The sequence below is a fragment of the Ursus arctos genome, unplaced genomic scaffold, assembly GCF_023065955.2.
Source record: "Ursus arctos isolate Adak ecotype North America unplaced genomic scaffold, UrsArc2.0 scaffold_15, whole genome shotgun sequence".
Lineage (NCBI taxonomy): Eukaryota > Metazoa > Chordata > Mammalia > Carnivora > Ursidae > Ursus > Ursus arctos.
This window is the reverse complement of record NW_026622819.1, coordinates 31,333,999-31,348,607: the sequence shown is the minus strand read 5'-3', so window position 1 is coordinate 31,348,607 and position 14,609 is coordinate 31,333,999. Positions and strand designations below refer to the sequence as shown.

The window sequence follows — 14,609 nt, the reverse complement described above, 5'->3', positions numbered from 1 at the left end:
ACATCCATCATTAAACAATAGTTTTCGGGAGTTTTTCAGGAGTGCCTCTGAAGCCAGCATGCCACCAGTATTACCCCCACTCCAGAGATTTGAAATCTGAGGGAAAGCATGACAAATGGCCTGTGAATGTTGCCTCCTCTTCAGCCGAGTTCCTTATCCTCTTGCCATATTCTGAGGAAACTCAGAAATGTGAAGTATTGATTGTAATTTTCCTCTTTGCACTGAACAGGAGGAGATTTCCCCTCTGACCACCAAGAAGAGCGAGAATTCCTTCAATGTCTTCCTGAGGATGCTCCTTTCCCTCCAGCTTTATGTCTAGAGGCAGAGGAAATACGGCCACTCCGGCAGAGGCCTCCTCCCATGGAGACCCTCATCTTCCCAGGGACCTGCCCCGAAGGCAGCTTCTCCTCCTACCACAATTCCATATGCTCGCCAGCCTCCTGGTCATGAGATCTTCATTTCTGTTAGATTATGAAGCACCAAACACCTAGGGAAAAGGCATCCCACCTCCCTATGCTTCTACCAGATACCCAACTATCTTACAGCTTCCTTCAATTCACATGATCTTCAAATTATCTTACTAGAACATTTTGCCAATCCCGGATCAAAAGAAGTTAGTAAGGACAGTGTAAAACTGTAAGATGTCACCTGAATTCTGACCGATGGGTATAATTCATCAACTAAGCATTTTGAGATAGCTTTTGCAAGGTCCTGGCAAGTGAGAAGTTGGTGTCAGACAGCTGGGCTAATTGGTCTAGATATTAGCCATCTCGAGCGTCTGACTTTATGCCTAATCCTAAATGAATGAATGAATGAACGAATAGGATTGGTATATCTGAAAAGTAATACAACTTTTAATGAAGACCTACTGTGTGCCAGGTGCCGTGCTAATCACTTTCTGTGCTGAATCTCATTTAATTTTGACAACATCCTACTATTGTTTTACCTTCTATGATTATACTAATTTTAGAAGTATGGCAGGTAACTTGCCCAAGGTCACCCAGCAAGTAGGTAGCCGATCAGCTTGATGCCAAAGCTGCTCAGATCCACTTGGCCGGATGGCCTCTGAGCTACACAGGCTTTTGTAACATCTGTGTCAGGAAAACTTGAAACACACAAGTGCTAGTTGGCCACATGCCTCCTTCCATCAAGTGACCCCACTGCTAAGGGCAAAGTAGTCACTGATGAAAATCGCCATTTAACTTCTAAATCTTTCAATAGTGACAATCGTGGATCCCACGCTTACTGCCCAGGGCGCTGTTCTTTGCAACCGCCAGGAGATCTGGCCGCCATTACCGCAAATGCTGCAGCTCCTCGTCCTCGCACGGGCCGCTTTCCCGTGGTTCTCCAATACAGGACTGCCCACCCTCACTGGGCGGCGGGTTATTGCATTCTCGTCTCCTTGTTTTCTTCCCTTGAACACAGGGGCCCCAAGAGGACCAGCAACTCCAACCCCCGTCCACCCCTCCTGTAAGACAAGAGAGAGGTTGTTCAGAAAGCATCGACAGGAAGATTGCAGAGTTTAGTGCTGAGCCTCCCGCTCAGGCGGTCACTGGGGGAGGGGACAGTCTGGCACTCACGAACTTCACTCCGTTCAGGAGGTCTTCTACAATGACCAGAATGTCTCTGCACACCGATGACGTTTGTCCAGGTCAAGGCGGCATTAACGAATTTCTTGCAATAATATCTTAAATTTGTTTACTATTTTGCAACTGTTTCAGAGCACTTTTACATGTATTCTACCATTCATTTACTTCTCACCAGAAAGAATCCAGATGGGCAGGGGGTCTGTCACCATTCTCAGTTGATAGGTGTGGAATCTAAGACAAGGGGGTTAAATGTCATGCCCAGGGCTGTAATGGCTGCCAAGAGCTGCGCCCAGACAGCAACATGGCCTTATGGAGGAGTCCAGGCTCCTCTCAGTACAGCAGTTCCTACTGTGAAGCTTTCTATTGTAAAAGCAGTGATGGGGCATGGGAAGAACATAATGTACTGGGTATTCCCGACTGCCAACCTTGGAGCTGGCACTATTAAATGAGGACGTGCATAAGCAGGAGAAATGCATTTGCCTCCTGTCAACATCCTTCAGTCTGCAGGCTCTTGCTCAGCCCAGCCTGGCCACCTTCCAACTCAAGGCCGATTCACCACTAACAGTGCTTTGACAATTTTCCCCCATCATATTCCTTGGGGGAGGCAAGAGAGAACTTGCACTATGTTCTAAAAACTTGCCTTTCTTAGTCAGAAACTGATCTCAGAAACCTTGCCCCCGGAAGCATTACTTCCTGATAATAGATGGATATGTTTACCGCTCCTTAGCTATTTCTACTGTGTAACACACTCCTCAGTATCACACACACCAAAACTAAACCATTGGTAATATTTTCCCATGAGCTTATTTATGCTTTCTTCCATCATTAGAAATTGAGTTAATAAAGTAGTCCCATGAGCATATTAACAGAGGGTAATAACAGCTTAATACTTTATGGTTGCTACCCCAACTCTTACCAGCAGGGGGAGCTTCCATATTATCGAATAACAGGAAATCCAACCCACAAAGAAATGAAATCAAAGTGGTGGGATTTCAATTGACCAGACAGGCCACTTGTGAAGAGAACTGGAGGCAAGGATGCCTTCTTGCTGCTTGTCGATAAGCGACCATAGTTTAGTCGTGTATTCATTCATTCATCAAACATTTATTAAGTGACTTCTATGAATCAAGCCCTGTTGGGCTCTGGAAATAAAAAAAGGAATCACAGTCCTGACCTTAAGAAATGAGCTTTCTAGAGGAGAGAGGCATATAAATAAATACAAAATTCTCTCATACTGTGTCTACTCATGAAGTCAACATCGCATAGTATCGTACTAAAGTACTGAAAGTACCAAGCATCCAGTAGGGCACAGTAAGCAGATGTTCAAAAGTATTTGTGAATAATTGACTGACAGAACATAATACAAAATAACAAGTGATATTTCAAAGAGCTTGACACCAGAAAGGTTAAGCTATGCATACACCAGCTCCACAGACCTATGTTATGACAAAACCTTAATGAGATGACTACGGAAGGACGGAGGTGCTTTAGGCATTAATCTATTTCAATGGAGAATGAAGAATGGAGGGCATGGTGGGTCTGTTAATTAAGACAGAAAAACAGAGGGGCGCCTGAGTGGCTCAGTCGGTTGAGCGTCCAACTCTCAATTTCGGCTCAGGTCATGATCCCATGGTCATAAGACTGAGCCCTGCGTTGGGTCCACGCTCAGCAGGGAGTCTGCTTGAGATTTTCTCTCACTCCCTCTCCCACTTCTCCCCCACCCCTTGCATGCACGCTCTCTCTCTCTGTCTCAATTAAATAAATAAATCTTAAAAACAAACAAACAGGGAAACAGAGACAACAGAAAGCCTTGACCCAGTAGCTAGAATTCAGAAGTGGAAGAAGGGAGGCACTAAATTAAAATGCCCATACACAAAGAAGCACAATCTCAAGGGCCAGATGGAAAGAGTGATTCCTTTTTCACTGTGTCCAGCATGACTAGTAAAAATTCAGCACACTGACCTGCTTCATTCCCTACGAGGACTCCTTGTTCACAAGCCACACCAAATGTATATGGTTTGCAATGGCACTGACATCGGGTCCCCTCAACGGTGGCAATGCCACCATTTTGACAAGGTTGGCAATGGCAGGGGTCAAATTCGTCCAGATATTCCTCAAGAGCTCGCTTCAAGTATAGTCTTTTCACGGAGGCACAGGGTACTTCCTTTATCAGCTCATACAAAGGTGTCAGCTATACAGATAAAGACAGCATGGTCAGTAATGAGGGATTTAGGCAAGGATATTTTCCTTCTGGCATTTAGGCTCAATCCCCATTAAAATAAAATGAAAAGCCACTCATGCTAATTCCAATTAATTCTTGTTCAAGTAAAAAGAAAACAATTCACTTTCTTTGCAAGGCAGAAGGAAAAATAGGAGTGAATAGGGAAGGAATATTTTTTGTATCTTGCATAAAATTTTTAAAACCAACAGGACATTCATTTTTTAGTTATTGAGAGATTATTTTGAAGGCAGTACATTTCCACCCTTGCAGAGCACAAAAGAAAAGGAAATACACTTAAATTACAGTGAAGAAGCAAACGCAAATAAATTTACAATTAAATACCCTGACTCTAAGAGACTTAACATGTCTCTTAATGAAGACTGTGAAGAAGTTTAAAACAGATAGGGCAACCTTCTGGGTCCCCTCCCTCTTTGGGAGCTTTGTACTCTATCATTCAATAACTTCACTCTCGTTCAATAAACCTTGCTTTGCTGCCCCCAAAAAACTAAAATAAAAATAATAAAAATAAAACAGATAGGCATTATTGTTCTGTGTTGAATATGTCTAATGAAAAGCAACTTGGAGACCCTAGACGTGCTGGCTAAGCTTTCACCATCTGCTCTCCTAAGAACAAAAATGCTCTGATTTGTAGCATTTGCCAGTTTCTGCAGTATAAGAGCTCTCCCCATGGCCAATTTCAGGTTGCCACTGGGATGCCAATGACTGTGGAGTTGGGAAGATACATGCACCACTGGCTCTTGGGAAGGAGCGTCTGAGCTGGCCGCAGCACAGCACTGCGAGTATGAGGATAACTCAAAGACTCAACCACATCTCCCTCCGTGTCTGCCCGAGCTCTCTTACACGGCATTATGAAAGAACGGACTGGATGGCATTGCGTGGACATACACGGATAGTAAATCAGCACAGCTACCTATGATAGTTACAGTCCAATGTGGAGAACAGCAGAGTTGAGAACGAGAAGGAATATCTCTTTATCCCTAATCAACAACTTCGAATTTTTCAAGATTTGTTATGGGACACTGGCTTTCAAAATAGGTCATTGTGAATATGGATGGTGGCACTTTAGGGTAAACTACCTCCTCCCTTCACCCTTAGTCGGAGGCGAGTGGGTGTGTGTGGTGTTAGGAGGGTGCTCAAGGAGCTATTGCGATTTGGGGGTTTATAAAATGTATCCAAGTCAACTTTCAGCTGAAACATTGCTTGACTCCCGTGACAGAGAACCGGTTCTGCTACGGAATTTTGTTTTTGAAAATGTGAGATTGTTGCACTGAGACAGATGTATTAGTGAATGCTCTGAGCAGATCGCATATTCTGTGTTCTTACGTCCAATTTCATCCACAAGAAAAACCAGGTGAATCCAGAAAAGTGGACACAAATAGTGGAAACCTCCCAAGATAGGAACGCACAACACACACACACACAAACACACACTTCAGACAACCGTCCGGGTGACTGCCTGTACTAACCTCCCCCCATCCCATCTGGCGCTACAGCTGTCTGTCATCTGGCAGCTCTCCTTCCAACGCTTCACGATCATTCAGGGGCTCCAACCCTCCCATCACCTGGTGAGCTTCAAGTCTTTTCTTAGAATTGTGCCACCTTAATGTAGTGGATACATTTCTTAACAATTTAACACATATAAAACTGTGCTATTGCTTTTACTGATGTCTTTCTTTCTTTTTTTTTAATGAGTATCACAGTTCAAGTTTTTGAGTTTTGTGCCCTTAACCCCATTTTCCCCATAAGCCAGGCAGTCTTAATTGTGCAATTCTGCCTAGCTCTCTGATTTTTAGGAACACATACATTGCATTAGAAAAGAACTGACTGTGTCAATAAAACATCTTAAAATTCTTCCAGCCAAATTTGTTCTATCTTAATGTACGGGTCTCCAAGAGCCTATACACCACGGCCAGAGGAGATCTGATGGGACAGCAGACAAGCCTAAATGCTTTCCTCTAGCAAGAATCTATAATTCTTCTGAATTAGAGACCAAGGAAAACATAACCACATTTAGGTCAAAAGCTCAATATGCAAATTTTGTTTTTAATTTCTCTTGGGATTTACAAGGCATTTTAACTTGTACAATTGAAATATGGACATGCAAGATAATGATGCTTCTGTTTCTTATTATTATGTATGCATTCATTTTACTATACAAAACATAATTGGGATACAGAAAATGCTAATTACAGCTGTCTCTGTTTAACCACCTTGATTTAATCTCATTTTCCCAGTGCAAAGAAACATGCCTGCTTTGTGCTGCTTTCAACAGAGCAGGACATACCTTTTGTTTTATGACTTGGGGAAGACCAGTCACAGATTCTGCCCAGGAAGAATATCGCTGTTTGTTTCCAGCAGGATTGTCCAGCTCCAGGAAACTGAGGCCAGACACGAAGCCTGAACCTCCCCCCCTGACAAACGGGTCCCCTCGCAGCACATTGCCCTGAGTTCCTACGCAAGGAGAAATCAAATCAAACAAGTCAGGATGCACAAATGAAACGAAAAAGAGCATGTAAAAATGAAAAGTCTATCAAGCACTAAAACACAAACCATCCAACTTTGTGACGTTCTGGGAAAGCAAAAACTATGGAGACAGTAAAAAGATCAGTGATCGTCCTCCGTGGTGGGTGGAGGAATAAATAGGTGGAGCACGGAGGATTTTTGCAGTGAAATTGCTCTGTATGATACTGCATGGTGGATACGCGGCATTAGACATCCGTCCACACCCGTAGAACGTACAACACCAAGGCTGAACTCTAACGTAAACCATGGACTGTGGGTGATCATGTTGGTCAATGTACGTTCATCAATTGGAACAAATGATCCACTGTGCTGGGGACGCTGATTGTGGGGGGCCTTAGCTTCCGAAAGGAGTATATGAAAACTCTCTGTCCTCTTTGCTTGATTGTCCTGTAAACCTAAAACTACTTCAAAAAAAAAAAAAAAAAAGTATATTGAAAGAAAAAAGAAGGGGCGCCTGGCTGACTCAGTCGGCAGAGCAGCCAACTCGGTTTCAGCTGAGGTCGTGATCTCAGGATTGTGCGATCAAGCCCCGCGTCAGGCTCTGTGTTCAGCGCCGCTTCTGCCTGGGATTCTCTCCCCCCCCCCGCCCCCCCCCCCTTGCTTGTGCATGCATGGGAGTGCACACGCTGGCTCTCTTTCTCTCTCTCAAATAAATACATAAATAAAATCTTTAAAAACATAAAATCTTAAAAAAAAAAGAAAAATACAGTCATTACCTGATGGTAGTTGATATTATAGAATTATTGTTCATATTCTTAATGTTCTTGGTATAATAAGAGCATTATTTTTTTTTAAAGATTTTATTTATTTATTTGACAGAGATAGAGACAGCCAGCGAGAGAGGGAACACAAGCAGGGGGAGTGGGAGAGGAAGAAGCAGGCTCCCAGCAGAGGAGACTGATGTGGGGCTCGATCCCATAACGCCGGGATCACGCCCTGAGCCGAAGGCAGACGCTTAACCGCTGTTCCACCCAGGCGCCCCTAAGAGCATTATGTTATATAGGAGACTGTATTGCTTCTTAGAAAATATATGCATTTTGGGATGAAGCATCATGAAATTCACTTCCAAATCGTTCAAATAAGATTATAAATATTTTAAATTTATAGTATTTCTATATTGTGAAATAAGTCGCATTATAAATATTATAAATATTCTACGTACATTATGACAGCAAAATGTCATAATAATCGTTACATAGAGGAGGTGGGATGAAGCATCATGAAATTCACTTCCAAATCGTTCAAATAAGATTATAAATATTTTAAATTTATAGTATTTCTATATTGTGAAATAAGTCGCATTATAAATATTATAAATATTCTACGTACATTATGACAGCAAAATGTCATAATAATCGTTACATAGAGGAGGTGGGTATATGGGTATTTATTACTATGTTCTTTCTGTATGTTTGAAAGTTTTCATAATAAAATGGGCGGGGGAAGTTCATTGCATCTGGAATACTAACAATAAGCAAGAAAACCTATTAATTAACAGGCATACATTAACACATGAAAAGTGTTCTAAACAGTGAATATTAATTGAATTCTTTTCTGCATTTACGTGTCTTATAATTTCAGAAATATTTTTGTCTCCATTTGTAATTGATTTTTACAGTGGTCATGACTGGAAATTCCTACCTCACAGACCAGATTTGGGGTGATTTTCAGTTCACTTTTTTTTTTTTTTTTAAGATTTTATTTATTTATCTGACAGAGAGAGAGAGACAGCCAGCAAGAGAGGGAACACAAGCAGGGGGAAAGGGAGAGGAAGAAGCAGGCTCCCAGAGGAGCCAGGAGCTTGATGCGGGGCTTGATCCCAGGACCCTGGGATCACGCCCTGAGCCGAAGGCAGAGGCTTAACCACTGAGCCACCCAGGCACCCTCTCAGTTCACTTCTTTTACCTAAATTTCACAATTTCATAAAATTTTCATAAAATTTTTCTTAAAATTTTCAAATTCAAAAACTGTACATTTATCAGAAATTATTAAAGCCTGATGTTTTTAATAAATTACCGAGTACTTCCTCATCTTCATTGTTAGTTCCGTTTTTAATATGCAAACAGTCGCCCTTTGAAGGCAGCATATCATAACGTCCAGTCCCTTCAGGACCTGACTCAGAACCACCTGGAGTGACTACACATTCCTGGGCTCCAACATCTATGAGAGAACAGCTGGGAGGAAAGCCCTGGAACCAGCATTGTAACAAGCTTCCCCAGATAATCTCGGTGTATACTAAAGTTGGAGAAATCGCGGCATTCACTGGCAGACCTTTTTACGAATAACGTATTCTAAGAAATCAATTTTAATTTTATTTTTAAGCCTGTAGCTTCTTTCTCCACACCTCAGTGAGCTCCCTGCCCCAGGCTCTCTTCCCCTAGACAATCAGCCTGGCGTGACAATGAGGAGCCCGGACAGTGAAGCCAAATGTCATGCCTTTGAATCTCATGTCTGACGCTTATTAGCTGCGATCTTGGACAACCTTTCTGTGACTCAGCATCCCTGTCTGTATAACGGGAATATGAATAATGCCTAACTCTTAGATAAGAAGGATATATTGGCTAATTTTTGCAAATCACTTAAAATTGTGTTGGGCACATAGTAAACGCTATGTGTTTGTTAAACACAAAATAAAATAAAATCAGTGAGCAGCTTCCAGTTGCCCAGCTGATAACTGATGTCTACATCTTCCCAAAGCTCCCACTCTCATTTCTATTTCCAGATCACTCCATTTCCATTTCTTTCAAAAACCTGTCCTCCTCCATGCCAGCTCCATGAAGACAGGCATTCTCTTGGGCATGTCACTGCTTGTACCCCCATGCCTAGAACAAATCCCACTGTATACCACAGGCTCCATGCACAGTTGATGAATGAAGGAGGTGAATAAGTAAATAAACCTCGTTTCACTCCCCTGTCTCCCTCCTTCATGCGGTCATCTGCCAATACCCCCAGAATCCCCGCTTCCTCAATAAGAACTCTGACACCGGGGTCAATCCTCACCTTTGGCCCAGTTTCTGCCATCACCCTGGGAGAACTTAAGCTCTAGTACCACTCAGTCCATTGCTATCCCACTAAGAATTTCTTCATTGTCAGGCAAGTAAGTTGAAATCACCAAATTCAATGAAGAGTCTCCAGTCCTTCTCTTACTTAACTTCTCTCTAGAATTTCTCTCTGTTGACCCCTCCTTCTCCCTCACTTTTAGTGTTACTGATCTTTTCAGGTTCCCCATTTTTTTTCCTGCTCTTCTTAATTTTTTCTTTATTCTTTTTTTTCTTTAAGTAGGCTCTATTCCCAACTTAGGGCTCAAACTCAATGACCCCGAAATCAAGAGTTGCATGCTCTACCGACTGAGCCAGCCAGGCACCTCTTTTCTGGTTCTTATCCTATCAGATTATCCCTTCTCAGTCCCTCTTCTTTCTCTACAACTTTCTTTGTAATCTTTCATTTAATCACTCCCTGTATTAAATCCTTTAACAGCACTCCTTGTCCTCAGAATGAAATCCCAATTCCTTAACATGGCATCTAGACACAATCTAAATCAGTTTATTTTTCCAGTTCCTTTTTCAGTCACTCAAAGAATAGCACACCACCTTCCCCACTCCTCCAGCAGCAGCAGCAGCAGCAACATGCACCAAAAAGTGCCCTGAACGTCCATGTCAGAGTGGAACTGAATCTCCTCCTGCTGGTGTCCTTTCTCTAGGCTTGATTGCCAACTGTCATTGTAGGGGAGAAAGGTAGTATACACTGAAGACATATATACAGTGCACAGGAGAAACCCAGTGAACTTTCCACTCTGCATGATGTCTCACTGCCATGACAGATGAAAGAGAGATCAGAGACAAACATAACCAAATACATAAAAAACATAAAACAGAACACCTGCTAAAATCTCAAAGGCCCTTGGAGGCCAGGAACTAGCCACAAGACAGAGGGATGGAGATTAAGCTTGTAATGCAAATCGCCCCCTTCTTATTTACCTGAATCTGATTTTAAGGCCTCTTCCAGCTCTTTGCATTTGCCCTTTGATGATCTAAAGACAAATTTGAAAGTTGAGGCAGTACAACTCTTCATATCTGCTGAACTAAGACCTGAGGGAAAAGTTTTAAAGGTGCTTAATTTCTGCATTCGTTAAAAACTCCTTTTGAGATGCAGCCAGGAATGAGAATGGGGATAAGAGGTTATGTCCTGCTATTGTGGCCATCTACTCAAGAGCTCTAGAAGGGTCAAGGGTCTGAAAAAGGAATATTTGATTTTGTTATTAAACAAAATAATAGATACATGCATATATCTAGGAATGAAGTGTCTTATGTCTGAAACTTTCTTTCATATGCAGATTTTGGCTCCTATTAGCTCTGACCGGAGAGGGGAGAAGATTGGGATGATTTCTGCATGAAACAGTGGAAGGAGGAGAAAGTGAACACCCCAAAGAGTGATATCTTTGGCCTATCCACAGTCAGCTGCTCAGGCATAAAGCAAATCAATAAAAGTAGGCATGTAATGGTCCCCATCCACCTACTGGAAACCCCAAAAGCTGGGTCTGGTTCTACAGTAATTAATTCCTAACACCCTAGGTCTACTGCCTCAATCTCTCCATTTTAATATCTTTACCATCTCTGGTTTCCAACATTTCCTTCCCATGATTCATAGCCTTAGAAGGTAACAATTTCTACTCATTACCAAATGGAGTTTTGCCAATGCATTCTTTAAGAAGGAGAGAAAATAATAAAGTGTGGAAATAAAGTTTTCTCATATAATTTTGCTAACTCTGCTATAACAACCTCAATATTTCTTAGAGAACAATTGGGGGCATATATTATTATAACTCAGCAGTTCTGATTATATTTCAATTAGAACTTTAAGGAAGAACAGAAACTGCTCAAGAGTAAAATTTTTACTCAAAAAAAAATACTTTGACGAACTTGGAAAACTTTAAAAAGTTCTCTCCATTTCTTTTAAGTACTAAGGAAAAAAGAGGGGGAGCAGTGAAACTGAGTTTAGATCAGGCCACTTGCTGGACTAATTTTCCAAAGAAATATTGCCTTTGTTGTTGCTCTAAAAAAGAAAAAAAAAAACAAAAACCTGTGCTTATACATTCATTCCCAACCAGGAAAGTTAGAAAAATTCAAGTTCTGGCTAAATCTTTATTGGTAAAAATCAAGCTCAATGGAAAAAAAAATAAGCCAATGGAAACATAGAAAAATATTATAGTTCACCCCCAAGGGAAGGTTACAAGATCTCCTCTCAATCTTATGTAATAAGTCTTACTCTACTCCACCATTGTAAAGAGGCTTGATTGAAGAGAAAGGCCCTAAAGGGGTGATTTGGAATGGAGAAGGAATTGTGGATATCAGCTTAACAAAGTTGGGAAGGAGCAGGTTTGACTTGGAATATTAGTAAACCAGAGCGAAAAGGTCTTTGGAGAGAAGGAATGGACACTGAGACACCACCCTCTTCCCTCCCCCGTTGGGACACCTGACGAGGACTCTCCTCTAATTATGAGGTCAAAACATCATAAACTCAGTGCTGTGCACCAATTCTAACAAAAATCAGGCAATTCTAGCAACAACATAGCATAAGGAAAAAGCTCAGCTGACTTTGGAGCCAGTTAGACCTCCTTACAGTCTGTATGCCCTTGGACGAGTCTTATCATAGCACCACGTCTCCATTTGTCAGTCTGTAAGACAGGAATTGTAGCGGCCACCTCACCGCGTAGTAGTGAGAATCATTGCTAACATGTGTAACTTGCTCGTTGTAAGAAAAACATCCGATAAATTTAAGCTATTGTGACAAGAATTATGTATTAAGCAAAATTGTGATATCCAGAACAGATTTTTTAAAGGAATGTGAGTGGTAATGAACAGAGGTAAACAAAATGCTTCTTTAAAACATTTTGATTTCTGAAATATAATTCCTCATTAGCTTTTCCTTGAAGAATATTACTTAAGCTAAGAAATAGAGAAGGTTAAAAGTATTCCAAAAACCCAGTCAACACCCTCTGAGGATAGACAATAATGGTGATGACTATCTCACATTTCGGGATACTATTCAAAAGAGTAGGCAAGCTTTTCTTAGAGCCTAAAGATTTTGAGTAGAATATAACGGATTCTTGCTATTTTTGGATTCCTTTGCAATTTAATCTCTATTTGTCATATTTTAGAGCTCTAAAAGTTTAAGCTAATTACATGTTATTCCCCCCCATTAAAATTCCTGCAATGCTTGTATTTAATAATTTTTTAATACTTTACCACTTTTTTTTATTTTTTCTGAGTCCGCATAAAATAGAACTTTGTACTCTCCTCCTAGGGACCCAGACTGTAGATAATGTGTCCCATACTCGTCGATTAATCTTCGGTAGGCGCTGTAGTCATACAGAGAGGGAAGGAAAGAGAGTTCCTTCCAGAATGGTTCAGCAAGTTGTAAAAATTCTGGATTGTTGTTGACAAACTGAGCCACTTCCACAGTGTTCTGCACAACCAACAAATGATAACTCTAGGTGAAGAAGAGAGAATAAAAAGAGTTTTAAGTTGGAGATTAAAAGGCAGTGGAATTAGTTTGCTGTCCAATGTCTCCATCAGCTGCCACCTCCAACCCAGACTATAGGAATTTCTATTTTTGATGCATGATGAGGTCTTTTCTGGGCCCATTCACTTGAAGCAATCTATGGAATTTTTGAATCCCAAATAGGAATAATATCTGAGTGATAACGTGGTAATTTCTGGCATATACAACCTTTTAAACTTCAAAACCAAGTAGTTTTGCCCTCCTCAACTAGAAAAAAGAGAATCAGCTTCATTAACCACCAAACAGTCTCACAAATAAGTATATAAAATAGTGTGTCCCTAGGGAGTACACAAGGACTTATAGGTAAGGTGACCATATAATTTATATTCCATACTGGAGTCCCTCATTTCATAAGGAGGGGTCTTACTATTTTAATGTCATGAACATACAATGTTATATTAGTTACAGGTGTGCAATATAGTGATCCAACAATTCCATACATCACCCCATCCTCATCACAACAAGTGCACTTCGTCCCCATCACCTATTTCGCCCATCCCCCCACCCACCTCCCCTCTGGTAATCATCAGTTCGTTCCCTATAATTAAGAGTCTGCTTTTTGGTTTGTCTCTTTTTTGTTGTTGTTCATTCATTTTCTTAAATTCCATGAATGAGTGAAATCATATGGCATTTGTCTTTCTCTGACTGACTTACTTCACTTAATATCCTACTTTCTGGATCTATCCAGTTGCAAATGGCAAGATTTCATTCTTCTTTCTGGCTGAGTAATACCCCATTGTATAAACATGCCACATCTTCTGTATCCATTTGTCTATCAATAGACACTTGGGCTGCTTCCATAACTCAGCTATTGTAAACAATGCCGCTATAAGCATAGGGGTGCATCTCTCTTTTTGGATTAGTGTTTGTATTCTTTGGGTAAGTACCCAGTAGTGGACACAATGAGGTCTTTGAACACTTCCTAAGCATCTTGTAATGATGTCCAAGACAGATCTAACCTTATACCAAATCCTCACTTCTGTGAACAATACAGTATAAAGACAATAAATGTTCCTACAGCTTCCATCTCCATAGTCAGCTTCTTAGTCATAAAACAAAGAAAACCACTCTTCCTTCACACCTCCCTGTGATTTATCAATCAAGTTACTGACTTCAAGAGTGAGACGAAATATGCAGATGTGGAATGATGGTCAGCCTGAAACCCTCTTTGGCGGGAGGGGTACCTCAACGAGCGCAATCTATCTCAACTGCTCAGCTTGCCCAAGATAAAAGTTTAGTATCTCAAAACAACAAAGTATCTACAAATAAGGCTTTCAAGCTCCTCAGATAAAAATTTGGGTATTTCAAAAGTAATAAAGTGTTCCAAAATCTTTTAGTTTTATGCACCTCCCAAGTGTTCGTGTTAAGGAAGCACATATTAATTGGATTTTTTCAATTGTATATAACATTCATATAACCATGTACAGTAATCATGAATTAGACATTTAAGAAAATTTGGGGCGCCTGGGTGGCACAGCGGTTAAGCGTCTGCCTTCGGCTCAGGGCGTGATCCCGGCGTTATGGGATCGAGCCCCACATCAGGCTCTTCCGCTGGGAGCCTGCTTCTTCCTCTCCCACTCCCCCTGCTTGTGTTCCCTCTCTCGCTGGCTGTCTCTATCTCTGTCGAATAAATAAAAATAAAATCTTTAATAAAAAAAAGAAATTTAAGAAAATTTTAACTAGTATATTTGAAA

The 14,609-nt window shown here is 41.1% G+C and overlaps 1 protein-coding gene across 2 annotated transcripts in view; it reads right to left on the bottom strand.

The window, feature by feature from the left end:
* C7 (complement C7) overlaps positions 1 to 14,609 on the bottom strand; it is a 53,461-nt gene that overhangs the window by 17,332 nt on the left and 21,520 nt on the right. For both annotated transcript variants that reach the window (XM_026506883.4, XM_044387055.3), the window contains 5 exons: positions 12,600 to 12,843; positions 10,332 to 10,442; positions 6,116 to 6,282; positions 3,552 to 3,780; positions 1,297 to 1,468 (listed from right to left, as the gene is read on the bottom strand). In XM_026506883.4, the coding sequence (XP_026362668.2) occupies positions 1,297 to 1,468; positions 3,552 to 3,780; positions 6,116 to 6,282; positions 10,332 to 10,442; positions 12,600 to 12,843 (923 nt within the window). The remainder of the gene's footprint in view (positions 1 to 1,296; positions 1,469 to 3,551; positions 3,781 to 6,115; positions 6,283 to 10,331; positions 10,443 to 12,599; positions 12,844 to 14,609) is intronic.